The following is a 21,240-nucleotide window of genomic DNA, read 5'->3' as shown; positions in this document are numbered from 1 at the left end:
TATAGAATCCCCCACACACAGAGACCCTCCCAGAGCAGCACCTATAGAGCCCCTATAGGGTCCAAATGTCCTCTAAACCCCCCCCCCAAAATCACCAAACTCCCCCTATAGATTCCATAGGTCCCGAACATTCCCCCCAGACCCCTCCCCAAATTCCCATATAGATCCCATAGGTCCCCAACCCCACCCCCACAAAGAGCCCCTATAGGGTTTTATACCCCCCCAAAATCCCCTATAGACCCCCAGACCCTCCCAAATGTTCCCTATAGCCCCCATAGGACCCCCAACTCCCCCTATAGACCCCCATAGGTCCCATATAGGGCCCAAATCCTCCCCCCCCCACCAAAATCCCCTATAGCCCCCATAGGTTCCGGATATCCCCAGAAACCACTCCGGATTTTTTCCCCAAATCGCCCCCTATAGATCCCACCCCGCACCCTCCATAGGTGCCGTCAAACCCCCCCCCCCCCCCCCCCCCCATAAAAAGAAAATCCATAGGTTTCGGATATCCCCAGAAACCACTCCGGATATTCCCAATATCCCCCCCAAACCTCCCCTATAGATCCCCTATAGATGCCATACACCCCATAAACCACCCCAACTCCCCTTGAACCCACCCCTACACCCTCCATACGTTCCAAAAACCCCTTGAATCCCCCTCAAATATCCCCTATACCCTCCCTATACCGCCCCTATACATCCCCTATACCCCCCACCCCATCATGCACCCCCCCTTTTATTCTATACCCCTTCCAATCCCCCCTAACCCCCCTGAGAACCCTTTTTAGAAGTCCCCAGACCCATTTTGAACCCTCCAGACCCCCCAAATCACCCCTATAGAGCCCCTACAGCCTCCATACGTCCCCCACCCGCTCGCCCTCAGCTGCCTCTAACATGGCGGCCGCCACCTCCCCCTCACGGCAGCGAGGCCACGCCCCCTTACGCGGCGAGGCCGCTGATTGGTTGATTCAGCCCCAGCGACAGCGCTGATTGGCTGTCGTTCACACGACGCCAGCGTTGATTGGTTAAGAGGGGCGGAAGGCGGGGTTTAGTCCTGAAGGGGAGTGGGAGTGGTTTAGGTGGGAAGAGGCGGAGAAAATGGCGGATGATTGACATGTGTATTATAATTAAGGGGTTGGGTTATGCAAATGAGCGGGCGTGGTTTGTTAATAGGGATGAAGGCGGGAATTTTCCCCAAAAATTTGGGAATTTTCCCCAAAAAATGGGGGAAAAAAATCCCAATTAAAGGGGGAATGGCGGAGAAGAATTAATATTCAATAATTTTTGAGGTAAAATCTAAACATTAGTGCAAAAATTAGCGTTAATAATTGCTAATTATTGGGGTACTAATGATCAATAATCGGGAAATAATGGTTCATAATTATTATTAATCAGGAAATAATTATTAATGATGGGGAAATGACCTCTAATGACTGAGAATAACGGCTAATAATTAAGAAATAACCTCTAATAATCATGAAATAAAGATTAATAATGGGGAAAGAATGGCTAATAACAGGAAACAATTACTAATTATTGGGAAATAACTGAAAATAATTATTAATGATTGGGAAATAAGTACGAATAATCACTAATAATTGGGAAATAACAATTAATAATCACTAAAAGTTGGGAGATAACAGCTAATAATGGGGAAATAACTACTAATAATGAGGATATAATTATTAATAATGGCGAAATTATGGCAAAATCGACCAAAAATCGGGAATTTTTTCCCCAAAAATCGCCCCCCCCCCCCCTCCCCCTTTCCAGCTGTTGTCCCAAAAAACAGCTGCGGGGTCACGTGACTTTCCCAGGGATTCCCAAATATTTTTAGGATCAGGGAGGGGGAGGGGAGGGAGCCCCAGAGAGGGGGGGACCCCAAAAATTCCCAAAAAAAAGTTTCAAAAATTGGGAATTTTTTGGTGAAAAAAAAAGTTCCAAATATTGGGAATTTTGGGAATTCAAGGGGGTCAAAAATGGAGAATTTTGAGGATAAAAAGGTTCTAAAAATTGAGAATTTTGGGAATAAAATGTTCCAAAAATGAAGAATTTCGGGAATAAATTGGGATTTTTTTGGGGGGAAAAAAAAGGTTTTCCAAAATTAGAGGATTTGGAGGGAAAAAAGGGGTTCCAAAAATTGGGACTTTTAGGAATAAAAGGGTCCCAAAAACGGAAATTTTGGAAAAGAAAAAAAAAAGTGGGGAAGGGCTCAAAAATGGGAATTTTTGGGAATAAAGTGTCTCCAAAATGGGAATTTTTGAGGGCAAAAAAATGGGTGGAAAGGCTGAAAAATTGGGATTTTTTTGAGAGGGTCCCAAAAAAAGGAAATTTTGGGGGGATTTGGGAACAAAAAGGTCCCAAAATGAGAATTTTGGGAGATTTTGCCTCAAAAAAGGGTAAAAAAATCCCGAAAAATGGGAATTTTGGGAGTTTTCACCCTCAAAAAAAAGGGGAAATTTGGGGATTTTTGTCCTCGGATTTTTGGGGGTTTTTTAGGGAAATTTGGGAATTTTTCTGGGGATTTCAGAATCCTGGAGCCCCCCTGGAGCCACCCCAGGGGGAGGTCCCGGAATTTTTTGGGATTTTTGGGAGGGTCCGGGGGGGATTTGGGAGCGAGGAGAAGGAACCGAGCAAGAGGTGGGGAAATTTTGGGGGAAATTTGGGGGAATTTTGGGAAAATTTGGGAATTGGGGGGAGTCGGAGGGGATTTTTGGGGGGATTTTGCGAAATTTTAGGGGAAATTTGGGGGAATTTGGGGGAGTTTGGGAATTTGGGGGAGTTTAGGGGGAGTTGGAGGGGATTTTTTGGGAAATTTGGGAAATTTTAGGGGGAGTTTGGGGGGAATTTGGGGGAATTTTGGGGAATTTTGGGGGATTTTGGGAAATTTTAGGGGAAATTTGGGGGAAAATTTGGGGGATTTTGGGGGAATTTTGGGGAAAATTTGGGACTTTGGGGGAATTTTGAGGGAATTTGGGGAATTTGGAGGAAATTTGGGAATTTGGGGGAGTCAGAGGGGATTTTTTGGGGTGATTTTGGGAAATTTTAGGGGGAGTTTGGGGGAATTTGGGGGAGTTTAGGGGGAGTTGGAGGGGATTTTTGGGGGAATTTTGGGAAATTTTAGGGAAAATTTGGGAGGATTTGGGAGAATTTGGTGGAATTTGGGGGATTTTTGGGGGGATTTGGGGGAATTTTGAAGGAATTTGGGGAATTTGGGGGAATTTGGGAATTAGGGGGAGTCGGAGTGGATTTTTTGGGGGGATTTTGGGAAATTTTAGGGGAAATTTGGGGGAATTTGGGGAATTTGGGGGAATTTTGGGGAATTTTGGGGGATTTTGGGAAAATTTAGGGGAAATTTGGGGGAAAATTTGGGGGATTTTGGGGGAATTTTGGGGAAAATTTGGGAATTTGGGGGAAATTTGAGGGAATTTGGGGAATTTGGGGGAAATTTGGGAATTTGGGGGAGTCAGAGGGGATTTTTTGGGGGGATTTTGGGAAATTTTAGGGGAAATTTGGGGGAATTTGGGGAATTTGGGGGGATTTTGGGGGGATTTGGGGGAATTGGGGGAAATTTGGGAATTTGAGGGGATTTAGGGGGAGTCGGAGGGGATTTTTTTGTGAATTTTGGGAAATTTTAGAGGAAATTTGGGGGAATTTGGGGAATTTGGGGGAATTTTGGGGAATTTTGGGGGATTTTGGGAAATTTTAGGGGAAATTTGGGGGAAAATTTGGGGGATTTTGGGGGAATTTTGGGGGAAATTTGGGAATTTGGGGGAATTTTGAGGGAATTTGGGGAATTTTGGGGGAATTTTGGGAATTTTGGGGGATTTTGGGAGGATTTTGGGGATTTTGGGGGGAATTTTATGGAATTTGGGGGAGTTTGGGGAAATTTGGGGGAATTTCAGGGGAATTTCGGGGATTTTCGGGGATTTTGGGAATTTGAGAGGGAGTTTGGGGTGATTTTAGGGAATTTTGAGAGAATTTGGGGGGAATTTTATGGAATTTGGGGGAGTTTGGGGAAATTTGAGGGGATTTTAGGGGGATTTCGGGGAGTTTGGGGGAATTTTGGGAAATTTGGGTGGATTTGGGGGATTTTTGGTGAATTTTGGGGGCGTTTGGGGCAGATTTTGTCCCTCCCCGGGTGTTTTTTATTGGTGGCTCATGAATATTCATGTTTATGCAAATGATGGGGCGGTGTCAGGGCGAGGCTCCGCCCCTTTGTAGCGGGGGGGGTGGTGGTGTGTGTCCCGCAAAGAATTATGGGAGCATCTGCGGGGGTGGGGGGCTCCCAGTTCATTCCAGTTCATCCCGGTCCATCCCAGTCCCTCCCAGTCCCTCCCAGTCCCCCCAGTTCAGCCCCAGTTCACTCCCAGTTTACTCCCAGTTTACTTCCAGTGCTCCCAGTTCACTCCCAGTTCACTCCCAGTCCCTCCCAGTCTCTCCCAGTCACTCCCAGTCCCTCCCAGTGCTCCCAGTTCACTCCCAGTGCCCCCAGTCACTCCCAGTCCATCCCAGTTCATTCCCAGTTCACTCCCAGTCCCCTCCCAGTGCTCCCAGTTCCCTCCCAGTCCCTCCCAGTCCATCCCAGTTCACTCCCAGTTCACTCCCAGTTCACTCCCAGTGCTCCCAGTTCACTCCCAGCTCCCTCCCAGTCCCTCCCAGTGCTCCCAGTCCCTCCCAGTCCCTCCCAGTTCACTCCCAGTTGACTTCCAGCTCACTCCCAGTCCCTCCCAGTGCTCCCAGTTGACTCCCAGTGCTCTCAGTTCACCCCCCAGTTCATTCCCAGTTCATTCCCAGTCCCTCCCAGTGCTCCCAGTTCACCCCATGGCGCCGCTGCCGCTGCCCCTCCCCCTGCTGCTGCTGGCCGGGGTGGCCGAGGGGACCCCGCGGGGGACGGAGGGGACACAGGAGGGGACACTGCTGGACCTGGGTGAGACACGTGTCCCCAAATGTCGCCAATGTCCAAAATGTGTCATCAAATGTGTCACCAAATGTCACCAAATGTTCCAAAATGTGTCATCAAATGTGTCTCCAAATGTGTCCCCAAATGTCCTCAAATGTGCCATCAAATGTGTCCCCAATGTCCCCTCAATGTCCCCAATATCTCCACTGTCCCCTCTGTCCCCAATGTCCCCTCAATGTCCCCTGGCTGTCCCCAATGTCCCCAATCCCCTCAATGTCCCCAATGTCCCCAATGTCCCCAATGTCCCCAATGTCCCCTCAGTGTCCCCAATGTCCCCTCACTGTCCCCAGGCCGCTGTCGCTTCGCCCTGGGCATGCAGGACGGGACCATCCCCGACTTTCGCCTCTCGGCCTCCAGCGCTTGGTCCGACTCCACCGCCGCGCGCCACGGCCGGTACGGACCAGTACAAACCAGTATGGACCAGTATAGACCAGTGTAGAACAGTATGGACCAGTACAGACCAGTATGGACCAGTGTAGACCAGTATAGAGCAGTATAGACCAGTACAGACCAGTACGGACCAGTGTAGACCAGTATGGGCCAGTATAGAGCAGTATAGACCAGTACAGACCAGTATGGACCAATATGGACCAGTATAGACCAGTATGGACCAGTATGGACCAGTATGGACCAGTGTGGAGCAGTATGGGATATTATAGACCAGTATGGACCAGTACAGACCAGTACGAACCAGTATGGACCAGTATGGATCAGTATAGACCAGTATGGACCAGTATAGACAATATAGACCAGTTCAGACCAGTATGGACCAGTATGAACCAGTATGGAGCAGTATAGACCAGTATGGAGCAGTATAGACCAATACAGACCAATATAGACCAGTATAGACCAGTATGGACCAATATAGACCAGTATAGACCAGTATGGACCAGTATGGACCAGTATAGACCAGTATAGATCACTATAGACCAGTATGGAGCAGTATGGACCAGTACAGACCAGTATGGTCCGGTATAGACCAGTTCAGACCACTATGGACCAGTATGGACCAGTATGGACCAGTTCAGACCAGTATGGACCAGTTCAGACCAGTTCAGACCAGCATGGACCAGTACAGACCAGTATGGACCAGTATAGACTAGTATGGACCAGTATAGACCAGTATAGACTAGTATGGACCAGTATAGACCAATATGGAGCAGTATAGACCAGTATGGTCCGGTATAGACCAGTATGGACCAGTATAGACCAGTTCAGACCAGTTCAGACCAGTACGGAACTGTGGAGGTTGGTATAAACCAGTATAGACCAGTATAAACCAGTTCAGACCAGTATGGAACTGTGTAGGTTGGTATAAACCATTACAGACCAGTATAAACCAGTTCAGACCAGTAGGGAACTGTGTATGTTGGTATAAACCAGTACAGACCAGTATAAACCAGTTCAGACCAGTATGGAAGTGTGTAGGTTGGTATAAACCAGTACAGACCAGTATAAACCAGTTCAGACCAGTATACAACAGTTTGGACCAGTATAAACCAGTTCAGACCAGTATAGACCAGTATAAGGGGCCTGGGTTCTGGTGTATCCCTGGATGCCCCCAAACCCCAACCTGAGTGTCCCCAAATGTCCCCAAACATCCCAGGCTGGGCCGCAGCGACGGTGACGGCGCCTGGTGCCTGGCGATCCCGGTGTCCCCAAACCCCAAAATGTCCCTAAACCCCAAAATGTCCCAAAAATGTCCCCAAAATGTCCCCTGAGTGTCCCCAAATGTCCCCAAGTGTCCCCAAATGTCCCCAAACATCCCAGGCTGGGCCGCAGCAATGGTGACGGCGCCTGGTGCCCGGCAATCCCGGTGTCCCCAAACCCCAAAATGTCCCTAAACCCCAAAATGTCCCAAAAATGTCCCCAAAATGTCCCTAAAGTGTCCCCAAATGTCCCCAAATGTCCCCAAACGTCCCAGGCTGGGCCGCAGTGACGGTGACGGCGCCTGGTGCCCGGCCGGCCCGGTGTTCCCGGCTGAGCAGGAGTTCCTGGAGGTGGACCTGGGCCGGCTGCACGTGGTGACGCTGGTGGGGACACAGGGACGCCACGCGGGGGGACACGGCCGCGAGTTCGCCCACCAGTACCGGCTGCGCTACAGCCGCGACCGGCGCCGCTGGCTGCGCTGGAGGGACCGCTGGGGGGCCGAGGTGGCCTTGGGGACATCGGGGACATCGGGGAGGGTTGGGGGATTTCAGGGATTTGGGGACATTGGGGATATTGGGAGGGCTTGGGGGGATTTTGGGATTTGGGGATTGGGGACACCAGGGAGGGTTGGGGGAATTTCGGGAATTGGGGACATCGAGGGGATTTGAGGACATCAAGGAGATTTGGGGACATTGGGGACATCAAGGGGATTTAGGGACATTGGGGACATCAAGGGGATTCGGGTACATCAGGGGGATTTGGGGACATGGGGGACATCAAGGGGATTTGGGGACATCAAAGAGATTTGGGGACGTTGGGGACATCAAGGGGATTTGGGGACATTGGGGACATCAAGGGGATTTGGGGACATTGGGGACATTGGGGACATCAGGGGGGCTTGGGGGGATTTGGGGATTTGGGGACATCGGGAAGGGTTGGGGGGGTTTGGGGATCTGGGGACATCAAAGGGATTTGGGAACATTTAGGGGATTTAGGGACATTGGGGACATCAAGGGGATTTAGAGACATTGGGGACATCAACGGGATTTAGGGGACATCAAGGGGATTTAGGGACATTAGGGACATCAAGGGGATTTAGGGACATTGGGGACATTTAGGGGGTTGGGAGAGGTTTGGGGACATCAAGGGGATTTGAGGACATCAGGTACATCAGGGGGATTTGGGGACATTGGGGACATCAAGGGGATTTAGGGACATCGAGGGGATTTGGGGACATCAAGGGGACATCAAGGGGATTTGGGGACATCAAGGGGATTTAGGGACATTGAGGACATCAAGGGGATTTGGGGACATTGGGGACATCAGCAGGGTTGGGGGACATCAAGGGGATTTGGGGACATTGGGGACATCAGGGGCATTTGGGGACATCAGGGGGATTTGGGGACAACGGGGATGTTGGGGACATTTGGGGACATTTGAGGACATCGTGGAGCCAAGGTGATGGTGCACCTCGGGGACACCTCGGTGACGCCTTGGTGACCACCCTGGGGTCCCAATGGTGTCACCGCAGGTGATCGGTGGCAACGAGGACCCCGAGGGCGTGGTGCTCAAGGACCTGGCGCCGGCGCCGGTGGCCCGGGCGCTCCGGGTGTACCCACGGGCGCCGCGTGCCATGAGCGTCTGCCTGCGCCTCGAGCTCTACGGCTGCCCCTGGGAGGGTGAGTGCCACCTCCCTGTCACCTCCCTGCCACCCCCCTGTCACCTCCATGTCACGTCTGTCCCATCCCATCACTCCTCAATGTGTTGGGGTCATTCATTGGGTGTTGGGGTCATTCATTGAGTGTTGGGGTCATTCATTGAGTGTTGGGGTCAACAGTTGGGTCATGAGGTCAACGGTTGAGTGTTGGGGTCAATGGTTGGGTCATGAGGTCAACGGTTGGGTGTTGGGGTCAATGGTTGGGTGTTGGGGTCAATGGTTGGGTGTTGGGGTCAATGGTTGGGTGTTGGGGTCAATGGTTGGGTGTTGGGGTCTGTGGTTGGGTGTTGGGGTCATTAATTGGGTGTTGGGGACAATGGTTGGGTCATGGGGTCAATCTTTGGGTCATGGGGTCAATCATTGGGTGTTGGGGTCAATGGTTGGGTGTTGGGGTCAATGGTTGAGTGTTGGGGTCAATGGTTGAGTGTTGGGGTCAATGGTTGGGTCATGGTGTCAATCTTTGGGTGTTGGGGTCAATGGTTGGGTCATGGGGTCAATGGTTGGCTGTTGGGGTCAATCATTGGATGTTGGGGTCAATGGTTGGGTCACGAGGTCAACAGTTGGGTCATGGGGTCAATGCTGGGTTGATGACATCACCTATGGTGGCTCCTCATTAACCCCGGCGGTGACCCCACGGTGACCCCTCGGTGACCCCGTGGTGACCCCGCTGTCCCCAGCCGGGCTTGTGTCCTACACGGCCCCGCGGGGACACGTCATGGCGCTGGACCCCGTCCCCATCGTCCTCAACGACTCCACCTACGACGGCTTCAGCGCTGGCCCGTGAGTCCCAGGTGGCCCCAGGTGTCCTCAGGTGTCCCCAGAGTGTCCCAGGTGTCCCCAAACCATCCCCAGGTGTCCCCAAACCATCCCCAGGTGTCCCCAAACTGTCCCAGGTGTCCCTGGGAGGTCCCCAGGTGTGCGGTTCAGGTTCCCCCCCGTACCCAGGTGTGTCCCACCTGCCCAGGTGTCCCTGGGAGGTCCCCAGGTGTGTGGCTCAGGACCCTCCCCGTACCCAGGTGTCCCCAAACTGTCCCAGGTGTCCCTGGGAGGTCCCAGGTGTGCGGTTCAGGTTCCCCCCCGTACCCAGGTGTGTCCCACCTGCCCAGGTGTCCCTGGGAGGTCCCCAGGTGTGTGGCTCAGGACCCTCCCCGTACCCAGGTGTCCCCAAACTGTCCCAGGTGTCCCTGGGAGGTCCCCAGGTGTGCGGTTCAGGTTCCCCCCCGTACCCAGGTGTGTCCCACCTGCCCAGGTTGCACTTCGGGGGGCTGGGCCAGCTCTCGGACGGGGTCCTGGGCCTCGACGACTTCCTGAGGACCCGCGAGCGCCGCCTGTGGCCGGGCTACGACTACGTGGGGTGGCCACGCCCCCCGGGGCCACACCCACACGTGGAGCTGGAGTTCGAGTTCCAGGAGCTCCGGGCCTTCCACGCCATGCAGGTGCCCCAGGGAATGCTGGGAGATCTGGGAATTGTGGGATTGGTCAGGATGGACGGATGAGTGACCACTACAGTTTGGGGCCTGAGATTGGTCACTCTGCCCCGGAGCATCATGGGATGTGTTGTCGCCCTCCTGTCCCTCAGGTCCACTGCAACAACCTCCACACGCGCGGGGTCGGAATATTCCGGGCGGTCGAGTGTCGCTTCAAGAAGAGTTTGGCCACGGCCTGGGAGCCCACGGTGGCTACTCACAGCCTGGCCGGGGCCATCAAAGACCCCAGTGCCCGTTCGGTCACTGTCCCCTTGGGCGGGCGCCACGCCCGATTCATCCAGTGCCGCTTCTTCTTCGGTGCCGAGTGGATGCTCTTCAGTGAGGTCTCCTTCGTCTCAGGTTGGGTGTTGGGGTCAATGGTTGAGTGTTGGGGTCAATGGTTGGGTGTTGGGGTCAACGGTTGGGTGTTGGGGTCAATGGTTGAGTGTTGGGGTCAATGGTTGGGTGTTGGGGTCAACGGTTGGGTGTTGGGATCGTTCATTAGGTGTTGGGGTCAATGGTTGGGTGTTGGGGTCAACGGTTGGGTGGTGGGGTCAGTGGTCAGGTGCTGGGGTCAATGGTTGGGTGCTGGGGTCATTCATTGGATGTTGGGGTCAATGGTTGGCTGTTGGGGTCAATGGTTGGGTGATGACATCATCGGTTGACTGATGATGTCATCGTGAATCAATGACATCACTGATTCACAATGACGTCATTGATTTCATGATAACACCGTTTGATTGTCGATGATGTAATTGACTGTTGATGACATCATTGACTGCTCACATCATCATCAATTGTCAATGACGTCACTGATGACATCATCAACGTCCCCAGAGGTGCTGGACGACCCCGTGGGTGCCAGCGGGTGGCCCCCGACCCCTGACCCCTCTGCCGCCATCTTGGAAAACACCCGAGATGGGGGCCGGGCCACCAACGTCACCTCCCTGGGTAGGCGGGGCTTAGCTGGGTGGGGCTTAACTGGGCGGGGCTTAACTTGGTGGGTCGTTAATCGGGTGGGGCTCAGTGGGCGGGGCTTAACTAGGAAAGGTTTAATGAGGGTGGGCTTAGATGGGAAGGGCTTAACTGAGTGGGGCTTAGTTAGGCGAGGCTCAAAGGGGTGTGGATTAAATGGGTATGGCTTAACTGAACCATGACACCGCCCTGCCCCGCCCAGTAGCCCCCGGGGAGCCCGAACTGGTCCCGCCGGTGGCCAAAGCCGAGCCTGGGCAGTCGCCGGCGCTGCTGGGCTGCCTGGGAGCCATCATCCTCCTGCTGCTGGCCCTCCTCATCCTCACCCTGCGGCACCGCCTCTGCTCCGGGCCACTGGGCAAGGTCACTGGGAGGGACTGGGGGGCACTGGGAGGGGATTGGAATGGACTGGGAGTGGATTGGAATGGACTGGGAGGGACTGGGAGGGACTGGGAGTGGATTGGAATGGACTGGGAGGGACTGGGAGTGAACTGGGAGGGACTGGGAGTGGATTGGAATGGACTGGGATGCTTCTAACTGGTTCTAACTGGTTCTAACTGTTCTGGATAATTTTTAACTGGTTCTAACTGGTTCTATCTGCTCTAAACTGGTTCTAACTCCTCCGAACTGGTTCGAACCACGGCACAACGGGTTCTAACCGGTTCTAACTGGTTCTAACTGGTTCTAACTGGTTCTAACCAGGGCAGAACTGATTCTAGCTGCTCTGAACCAGTTATAACTGAGGCAGAACTGGGTCTAACTGGTTCTAGCTGCTCTGAACTGGTTCTAACCAAGGTAGAACTGGTTCTAACTGCTCTGAACTGGTTCTAATCAAGGTTGAACAGGTTCTAACTTCTCTGAACCAGTTCTAACTGGGGAAGAACTGATTCTAACTGGTTCTATCTGGTTCTAACTGGTTCTAGCTGATTCTAATGGATTCTAACTGGTTCTAACATGTTCTAACCAGGTCTAACCAGTTCTAACCAGTTCTAACCAGTTGTAACTGAGGCAGAACTGTTTTTAACTTGTTTAAACTAGTTCTAGATGTTTCTAACCAGTTCTAATGGGTTCTAACCGGCTCTAACTGGTTCTAACAGAGGCAGAACAGGTTCTAACCAGTTCTAACTGGTTCTAACCTGTTCTAACCAGTTCTAACTGAGGCAGAACAGGTTCTAACATGTTCTAACCGGTTCTGATGGGTTCTAACGGGTTCTAACCAATTCTAACATGTTCTAACCGGTTCTAACGGGTTCTAACCAGCTCTAACTGGTTCTAACTGGTTCTAACTGGTTCTAACCGGTTCTAACTGGTTGTAACTGGTTCTAACGGGTTCTAACCTGTTCTAACTGAGGCAGAACTGGTTCTAACATGTTCTAACTGGTTCTAACTGGTTCTAATGGGTTCTAATATGTTCTAACCAGTTCTAACTGGTTCTAACGGGTTCTAACTGTTTCTAACTGGTTCTAACCAGTTCTAACTGGTTGTGCCCCCTGTCCTGGCAGGCCCAGGGCCGCGGGCCGGAGGCGGCGCTGCGGGTGCAGCTCTCGGGGGACACCGTGGTCATCAACAATGCCACGGGGGGGGGAGGGGCGCGGGGGCTGCCCCGCTACGAGCGGATCCCGCCTGGAACTGGAACAGGAACCGGAACCGGGGAGTACCAGGAACCCACCCGGGCACGGCCCCGACCACCCCCGCTGCCCCCCGGGGCTGGTGAGGAAAAGGGAAAAAAGGGGAAAAAATAGAAAAAAAGGAGGGGAAAAGGGAAAAAAGGGGGGGAAAAGGGAGAAAAGGGAAAGAAATTGATAAAAGCGAAAAATTTGGGGGGAAACGGGAGGAAAAATGAGGAAAAGGGAGAAAAAGGGGAAAAAGGGAAAAGGAGGGGAAAGGGGAAAAAAGGAAAAGGGAAAAAAAGGGAAAAAAGGGAGAAAAGGGGAAGGAATGGATAAAAGCAGAAAATATGGGGGGGAAATGGGAAAAAAAGGAGAAAAAAGGGAAAAAAGGGGGAGAATAGGGAGGAAAGGGAGGGGAAAGGGGAAAAAAATGGAGAAAAGGGGAGGGAGAAATTTTTTTCCCCCTTTTTTTTTTAATTTTAAATTTTTTTTTTTGCCTGGAACATCCTCAAAAAAATTACTGCGGGAATGAGGAAAAGGTAGAAAATCTCAAAAAAAAATCCCCCGGGAATGGAGCGGGGAGGGATCAGGGGTGTGACCTCCTGGCCACGCCCCTCCCTGACCACACCCCTCTCTAACCACGTTCCCCCAGCCAACCCAGCCTATCGGCTGCTCCTGGCCACCTACGCCCGGCCAATGGGAGGCCTCGCCCGGGCCACGCCCGACGGCGCCAAACCAATCAACACCGACGGTAAGGGCGGGGCTGGGACAGGGCCACGCCCACTTTGGCCACGCCCACACCAACCTCACCTGTGCCCCTCCCCTCTGTGCACAGGTGAGCCCGAGGGGGGGGCGGGGGCTTACGCCGAGGCTGACGTCACCGGAGGCTCCGCCTACGCCCTGGCTGGTCCCGCCCACAGCCCCGCCCACGGCCCCGCCCTTCCCTCCTTCCCTCGGCACCGCCTGCGCTTCCGGGAGAAATTGGGGGAGGGGCAGTTTGGAGAGGTAAGCCACGCCCCCTTGGGAATCAAACCACACCCCTGTGGTTTGGCCACGCCCCTTATTGAGGTCACGCCCACCGTGGTTTAACCCCACCCCTGAGGGCTTTAACCCCGCCCCTAAATGGGGTTTTAGCCACACCCAAAATGATTTACCACACCCCCAAACGTTTTAGCCACACCCATGATGTCATAGCCACGCCCTGAATGGAATTGGCTCCACCCACCTGATGAGTTTTGTCCCGCCCACTCCACCAAGACCCCGCCCACTTTCATGGATTTGGGCCCACCCAGTTCGGGGTTAACCCCACCCACATTGAGGCCCCGCCCCCAGAGTTTTAGCCCCGCCCTCATTTTTTGAACAGCATCTTTTCATTGGCCACACCCTCAATGATTGGCCACGCCCCCTTCCCTTGGCCACGCCCCCAGGTGTTGCTGTGTGAGGTCATTGCCCCCCACACCCTGGACTTGGCCACGCCCCCCGGATCAGACCCCGCCCCCCCGGCCGCAGGGCGCCCCCTGCTGGTGGCGGTCAAGGTGCTGCGGCCAGACGCCACCAAGAACGCCCGGTACGGAAACTGGGAGGGACTGGGATGGACTGGGATGGACTGGGAAGGACTGGGATGGATTGGGAAGAACTGGGAGGGACTGGGATGGACTGGGAGGGACTAGGAGGGGACTGGGAGGGACTGGCAGGGACTGGGATGGACTGGAGGGAACTGGGAGGGACTGGGATGGACTGGGAGGGACTGGGGGGAACTGGGAAGGACTGGGAGGGAACTGGGATGGACTGGGATAGACTGGGATGGACTGGAATGGACTGGGGGGAACTGGGATAAACTGGGATGGACTGGGATGAAATGGATGTCCTGGGGAGGGACTGGGATGGGATTGGGATAGACTGGGATGGACTGGGATGGACTGGGAGCGACTGGAGGGGATCCAGGGCGATCGTGGGTTTGACCAACCTCACCTGGGGAGGGCTCACCTGTGCCCAGGTGTGCCCAGGGGTGCCCAGGTGTGCTCAGGTGTGCCCAGGTGTGCTCCTGGCATACCCAGGTGTGCCCAGGTGCCCTGACTCCACCCGGGGGGCGGGGCCAGGCGGGATTTCCTGCAGGAGGCGCGCACCCTGGGCCGGCTGCGGGACCCCAACATCGTCCGGCTGCTGGGGGTGTGCGTGGGGCCCGGCCCCCTGTGCATCGTCACCGAGTACATGGAGCACGGAGACCTGCACCAGTTCCTGGGAGGGCCCCGAGGCCACGCCCTCAGGTGGGACACGCCCACACCCGGACACACTCGCACGAGACACGCCCACTCCAGCCACACCCTCCCCAAATCGCTTTCTGTTCGCATTTCTTGGTGTCTGGCCCTTTAAGAGAAGCTCCACCCACTTTATTCATCAAGCAGGAAATGCCCAGAGGAAGCCACGCCCACTGCTGACACACTCAAACAAGCCACGCCCACTATGGCCATGCCAGCCCCCCCCCCCCCTTCCCCCCGAATTGCTTTCCATTCACATTTCTGGTGTTCTGGCCCTTTAAGAGAAGCTCCACCCACTTTATTCATCAAGTAGGAAATGCCCAGAGGAAGCCACGCCCACTTCTGACACACTCAAACAAGCCACGCCCACTCCGGCCACGCCCACTCAAAATCACTTTCCATTCACATTTCTGGGTTTCTGTCCCTTTAAGGGAAGCCCCGCCCACTTTGTCCACAGACCAGCTGACCTAAAGAAGCCACGCCCACTCCTGGCACACCCCAAATAGGCCACGCCCACTCCATATTGCTTTTGATTCAGAAATTGGGATTTTTTGGGGGGATAATTTTTTTTTTCTTAAAAAGAGGATTTGGGGTAGGAAAAATATTTTTTTAGAAGAAAAAGCAAATTTTAGAGTAGGAAAAAACCGAATTTTTTCAAAAAAGTGAATTTTAGAGTAGAAAAAAAAGAAATTTTTTTTAAAAATGAATTTTAGAGTAGATAAAAGGAAAGTTTTTGGGAAAAGGAAATTTTAGAGTAGGGAAAAGGAAATTTTTTTGAAAAACGAATTTTAGAGTAGAAAAAACAAAAAAATTTTTTTTAAAGTGAATTTTAGAGTAGAAAAAGGAAAATTTTTTTGAAAAATGAATTTTAGAGTAGAAAAAAGGAAAGTTTTTGGGAAAAGTGAATTTTAGAGTAGGAGGAAAGGGAAATTTTTGGAAAAAAATGAATTTTAGAGTAGAATAAAAGGCAAGTTTTTGGGAAAAGTGAATTTTAGAGTAGAAAAATGAAAATTTTTTGGAAAAAGCTAATTTTAGAGTAGGAAAGAAGGGAAATTTTTTTGAAAAAGGGAATTTTAGAGTAGATAAAGGGAAATTTCCTGGAAAAAGCGAACTTTAAAGTAGAATAAAAGGAATTTTTTTAGGAAAACCAAATTTTAGAGTAGGGAAAGCGAAATTTCTTGGAAAAATGAATTTTAGAGTAGAAAAAATGAAAATTTTGGGAAAAAGCAGATTTTAGAGTAAGAAAAAAAGCCAATTTTTTCCAGAAAAATCAGATTTTTGCTTAGAAAACCCCAATTTTAAAACAGAAAAAAAACACTTTTTTAAGAAAAACCCGAAAAAAAAATTAGAAAATCCTAAAAATTTAATTTTTTCACCCCAGCTTTTCCACCCTGCTGCACGTGGGGGCGCAGATCGCGTCGGGGATGCGATTCCTGGCGCGCAGGAATTTCGTGCACCGGGATTTGGCCACTCGGAATTGCCTGGTGGGCGACGGGTTCACGGTCAAGGTGGCCGATTTCGGCATGAGCCGCAACCTCTACGCCGCCGATTATTACCGGGTGCGCGGGCGGGCGCTGCTGCCCATCCGCTGGATGGCCTGGGAGTGCATCCTCATGGTGAGATTGGGGGGAAAATGGGATTTTCTGGGGAAAAAAATGGGGATTTGGGGGAAAAAATGGGGAAAAAATCGGGATTTTGGGGAAAAAAATTGGGATTTTTGGGGGTAAAATTGGAGTTTTGGGAGAAAAAATGGGATTTTTGGAAAAAAATTGGATTTTTTGGGGAGAAAATTGGGGTTTTGGGGGAAAAAATTGGATTTTAGGGGGAAAAACGGGATTTTGGGGGGAAAACAGGCTATTGGGGGAAAAAACGGGATTTTGGGAGAAAAAAAAGGGATTTTTTTGGGAGAAAATTGGGGTTTTGGGAGAAAAAATGGGATTTTTTTGGGAGAAAATTGGGATTTTGGGGGAAAAAATTGGATTTTTTGGGGAGAAAATTGGGGTTTGGAGGAGAAAAATGGGATTTGGGGAGGGAAAACTGGGGTTTGGAGGAGAAAAAAATCAGGATTTTGGAAAAAAAGGGATTTTTTGGGGAAAAAAATGGGATTTTTTTGGGAAAATTGGGGTTTGGGGGGAAAATAGGGAAAAAATGGAATTTGAAGGGGAAAAATTGGGATTTTGGGGGAAAATGGGATTTTTTGGGGAAAAAATGGAGTTTGGTGGTAAATATTGGGAGAAAATTGGGATTTGAAGGGAAAAAATGGGATTTTGGGAAAGAAAATGGGATTTTTGGGGAAAAAAATGGGATTTTTTGGGGGTAAATTGGGGTTTGGAGGGGAAAAATTGGGATTTGAGGGGAAAAAAAACAGGGATTTTTTGGGGAAAAAAAGGGATTTGGGGGAAAAAAAAAGGCATTTTTTGGGGGGAAAACTGGGGTTTGGAGGGGAAAAATGGGATTTTGGGAGAAAAAATGGGATTTTTTTGGGTAAAATTGGATTTTGGGGGAAAAAATGGGATTTTTTGGGGAGAAAATTGGGGTTTGGAGGAGAAAAATGGGATTTCGGGAGGGAAAACTGGGGTTTGGAGGAGAAAAAAAATCAGGATTTTGGAAAAAAAGGGATTTTTTGGGGAAAAAAATGGGATTTTTTTTGGGAAAATTGGGGTTTGGAGAGGAAAAAATTGGGATTTTTGGGGTAAAATTGGGGTTTTGGGGGAAAAAAATTGGATTTTTGGAAAAAATTGGATTTTTTGGGGAGAAAATTGGGGTTTTGGGGGAAAAAATTGGATTTTGGGGAAAAAAATTGGGAATTTTTTGGGGAAATTTGGGGTTTGGAGGGGAAAAATTGGGATTTGAAGGAAAAAATGGGATTTGGGGAAAGAAAATGGGATTTTTGGGGAAAAAATTGGATTTTTTGGGGGAAAATTGGGGTTTGGAGGGGAAAAATTGGGATTTGAGGGGAAAAAAACTGGGATTTTTTTGGGGAAAAAAGGGATTTTGGGGAAAAAAATGGCATTTTTTGGGGGGAAAACTGGGTTTGGAGGGGAAAAATGGGATTTTGGGGAAAAAATGGGGATTTTGGGGGAAAAAAATTGGGGTTTGGTGGTAAATATTGGGGAAAAGTTGGGATTTGAAGGGAAAAATGGGATTTGGGGAAAGAAAATGGGATTTTTGGGGAAAAAATGGGATTTTTGGGGGGAATATTGGGGTTGGGAGGGGAAAAAATGGGATTATAGGGGAAAAAAACTGGAATTTGGGGGGAAAAATGGGATTTTAGGGCGGAAAACCGGGATTTTGGGGGAACAAAAAAGGATTTTGGGGGAAAAAAACGGGATTTTTTGGGGGGAAAACCAGGATTTTGGGGGAAAAAAATGGGATATTTTGGGAGAAAATTGGGGCTTTGGGGGAGAAAAGATATTTGGGATTTTGGGGAAAATGGGGTTTGGAGGGGAAAATTTGGGTTTGGGTTAAAGAATGGGATTTTAGCGGGGGGAAATTGGGGTTTTGGGGAAAAACGATTGGATTTGGGGGAAAAAATTGGGATTTTTTGGGGGAAAATTGGGATTTTTTAGGGGACATTCAGCCTGGCCAGTGACGCCTGGGCCTTTGGGGTGATGCTTTGGGAGGTGTTGAAACCCCAAAATTCACCCAAATTCATCAAAATTTCACCAAAAATCCTCAAAATTCGCCAACGCCAATCCCAAATTTTGAATTCCTGGGTTCTGAAATTTCCAAAACTCCCAAAATACCCAAATTTGGGATTTTAGGGGACGTTCAGCGTGCCCAGCGACACTCTTGGAATAGTTGAAAACCTAAAATTCACCCAAAATTCACCCAAAATTCACCAAAAATCCTCAAAATTCGTCAACGCCAAACCCAAAATTTGGAAATGCTGGGAATTTTGAAATTCAGGAATTTCGAATTTGGGATTTTAGGGGACGTTCAGCCCGGCCAGCGACACCTGGGCCTTCGGGGTGACGCTCTGGGAGGAGCCAAACTCCAAAATTAATCAAAATTCATCAAAATTCACCCAAAATTCACCAGAAATCCCCAAAATTCGCCAACGTCAAACCTCAAATTTTGAATTCCTGGATTCTGAAATTCCCAAAATTCCCAAAATACCCAAATTTGGGGTTTTAGGGGATGTTCAACCCAGTCAGAGATGTCTGGGCCTTCGGGGTGATGCTCTGGGAGGAGCCAAAAACCCCAAAATTCACCAAAATTCATCAAAACTTCACCAAAAATCCTCAAAATTTGCCGACACCAAACCCCAAATTTGGAATTCCTGGATTCTGGAATTCCCAAAATTCCCCAAATTTGGGGTTTTAGGGAACATTCAGCCCGGGCAGCGATGCCTGGGCCTTTGGGGTGATGCTCTGGGAGGTGTTAAAACCCCAAAATTCACCCAAAATTCACCAAAAATCCTCAAAATTCGCCAACGCCAAACCCCAAATTTGGAAATGTTGGGAATTTGGAAATTCAGGAATTCCGAATTTGGGATTTTAGGGGACATTCAGCCCAGCCAGCGACGCCTGGGCCTTCGGGGTGACGCTCTGGGAGGTGCTGACGCGCTGCCGGGAGCAGCCGTACGGGGCCCTGAGCGACGAGCAGGTGATCGCCAACGCCGGGCACCACTTCAGGAACCGCGGGCAGCAGGTGGGACTGGGACGGACTGGGACGGACTGGGAGGGACTGGGATGGACTGGGAGGGACTGGGATGGATTGGGAGGCACTGGGAGGGGATTGGGAGGGACTGGGATGGACTGGGATGGACTGGGATGGACTGGGAGGAGATTGGGAGGAATTGGGATGGACTGGGATGGACTGGGAGGGACTGGGAATGGATTGAGATTGACTGGGATGGACTGGGATGGGCTGGGAGGGACTGGGATGGACTGGGAGGGGATTGGGAGGGACTGGGAGGGGATTGGGAGGGACTGGGAGGGACTGGGAGGGGATTGAGATTGACTGGGATGGACTGGGAATGGATTGGGAGTGGATTGGGATGGACTGGGATGGACTGGGAGGGACTGGGAGTGAACTGGGAGGGACGGGAGGGACTGGGGTGGACAGGGAGTGAACTGGGAGGGACTGGGAATGGATTGAGTTTGACTGGGATGGACTGGGATGGAGTGCGAGGGGATTGGGAGGAATTGGGATGGACTGGGATGGACTGGGATGGACTGGGAGGGACTGGGAATGGATTGAGATTGACTGGGATGGACTGGGAGGGACTGGGATGGACTGGGATGGACTGGGAGTGAACTGGGAGTGAACTGGGATGGACTGGGAGTGAACTGGGAGGGTCTGGGATGGACTGGGAATGGATTGAGATTGACTGGGATGGACTGGGAGGGGATTGGGGGAGTGGGAGGGGGTTGAGAGGAACTGGGATGGACTGGGAGGGGATGGAAGGGGACTGGGATGGACTGGGAATGGATTGGGATTGACTGGGACGGACTGGGAGGGACTGGGAGGGGCTGGGAGGGACTGGGAGGGGATTGAGATTGACTGGGATGGACTGGGATGGACTGGGAGGGGATTGGGGGAAATTGGGATGGATTGCGAGGCACTGGGATGGACTGGGAGTGAACTAGAAGGGACTGGGAGGGGACTGGGAAGGACTGGGATGGACTGGGATGGACTGGGAGGGGATTGGGAGGGACTGGGATGGACTGGGAGGGACTGGGAGGGGATTGGGACAGACTGGGACAGACTAGGAATGGACTGGGAGCACTGGAAATCCCTCCCAGTCCGTCCCAGTCCGTCCCAGTAACCCCAGTTCCCAGGAGTACCTGCCCTGCCCCCCCGGCTGCCCCCCGGCCCTGCACCGGCTGATGTTGAACTGCTGGGCCCGGGATGCGGCCGAGCGGCCGGACTTCGGCCACCTGCACCGGACACTGAGTGACCAGCGGGCCCTGAGTGACCAGCAGGTCCTGAGTGACCATCAATGACCATCATCATCATCACTGACCATCAACATCATCACTGAGTGACCACCAGGCCCTGAGTGACCATCACTGACCATCATCATCATCACTGAGAGACCACCAGGCCCTGAGTGACCATCACTGACCACCATCATCATCATCATCACTGAGTGACCACCGGGTCCTGAGTGACCATCACTGACCATCATCATCACCACTGACCACCCTCCGGCCACCTGAACCGGACACTGAGTGACCACTGGACACGGAGTGACCACCGGTCATCTTCCTCCTCTTCCTCCTCCTTTCCCAGCCCCTCCCCCTCCAACCCTCATTAACATTATTTAATTAAGGGGCATTTAATTACTCACGATGGGGGGAGGGGCTGGAAATATTTTCGGGGCTGAAATCGAAGTTTTTGTTACATTTGATAATTTAATAATTATGAATTTTCAGTTTGTCTCGTTTCGAAAATCATCTTTTCCCTCAAGAATTTCTCGAAACTTCCATTTTCCCACCTCAAAAATTAAAGTAATCCCAAATTTCCCAATAAACTCCATTTTTTTCCCTCTGCAGGACACCCCGATTTTAAACAAATCCACTTCTTTTCCCCAGAAACAAAACTTGGCCCTCAAAAATCCTTTTTTCCAATAAAATCACAAACTTTTTCCATGCAA

At 51.3% G+C, this 21,240-nt stretch overlaps 1 protein-coding gene across 1 annotated transcript; it reads left to right on the top strand.

Annotated features, from left to right (window-relative positions):
• The first annotated feature begins 4,824 nt into the window (after positions 1-4,824).
• Positions 4,825-20,690, top strand: DDR1 (discoidin domain receptor tyrosine kinase 1). The gene is made up of 17 exons (XM_042780117.1): positions 4,825-4,930; positions 5,245-5,356; positions 6,888-7,116; positions 8,145-8,292; positions 9,008-9,110; positions 9,580-9,766; positions 9,910-10,156; positions 10,634-10,747; positions 10,977-11,131; positions 12,271-12,478; positions 13,031-13,135; positions 13,214-13,383; positions 13,806-13,945; positions 14,478-14,645; positions 16,018-16,252; positions 19,140-19,289; positions 20,423-20,690. The coding sequence occupies exons 1-17, from the start codon at positions 4,825-4,827 to the stop codon at positions 20,585-20,587; spliced, it is 2,742 nt and encodes a 913-aa protein (XP_042636051.1). The 3' UTR covers positions 20,588-20,690.
• Positions 20,691-21,240: the final 550 nt, after the last annotated feature.

Source organism: Catharus ustulatus, chromosome 36, assembly GCF_009819885.2.
Source record: "Catharus ustulatus isolate bCatUst1 chromosome 36, bCatUst1.pri.v2, whole genome shotgun sequence".
NCBI lineage: Eukaryota > Metazoa > Chordata > Aves > Passeriformes > Turdidae > Catharus > Catharus ustulatus.
The sequence above is the reverse complement of the archived record's forward strand: the minus strand, read 5'-3'. Positions and strand labels throughout refer to the sequence as shown.

What these genes read in the sequence shown, in the direction of transcription:
- DDR1 (XM_042780117.1), top strand. Translation starts at nt 4,825, where the DNA reads ATGGCGCCGCTGCCGCTGCCCCTCCCCCTGCTGCTGCTGGCCGGGGTG. An exon ending in ACCGCCGCGCGCCACGGCCG is followed by an intron (nt 5,357 to 6,887) that starts GTACGGACCAGT and finishes CAAACGTCCCAG; the next exon opens with GCTGGGCCGCAGTGACGGTG. An exon ending in TCAGGAACCGCGGGCAGCAG is followed by an intron (nt 19,290 to 20,422) that starts GTGGGACTGGGA and finishes CCCAGTTCCCAG; the next exon opens with GAGTACCTGCCCTGCCCCCC.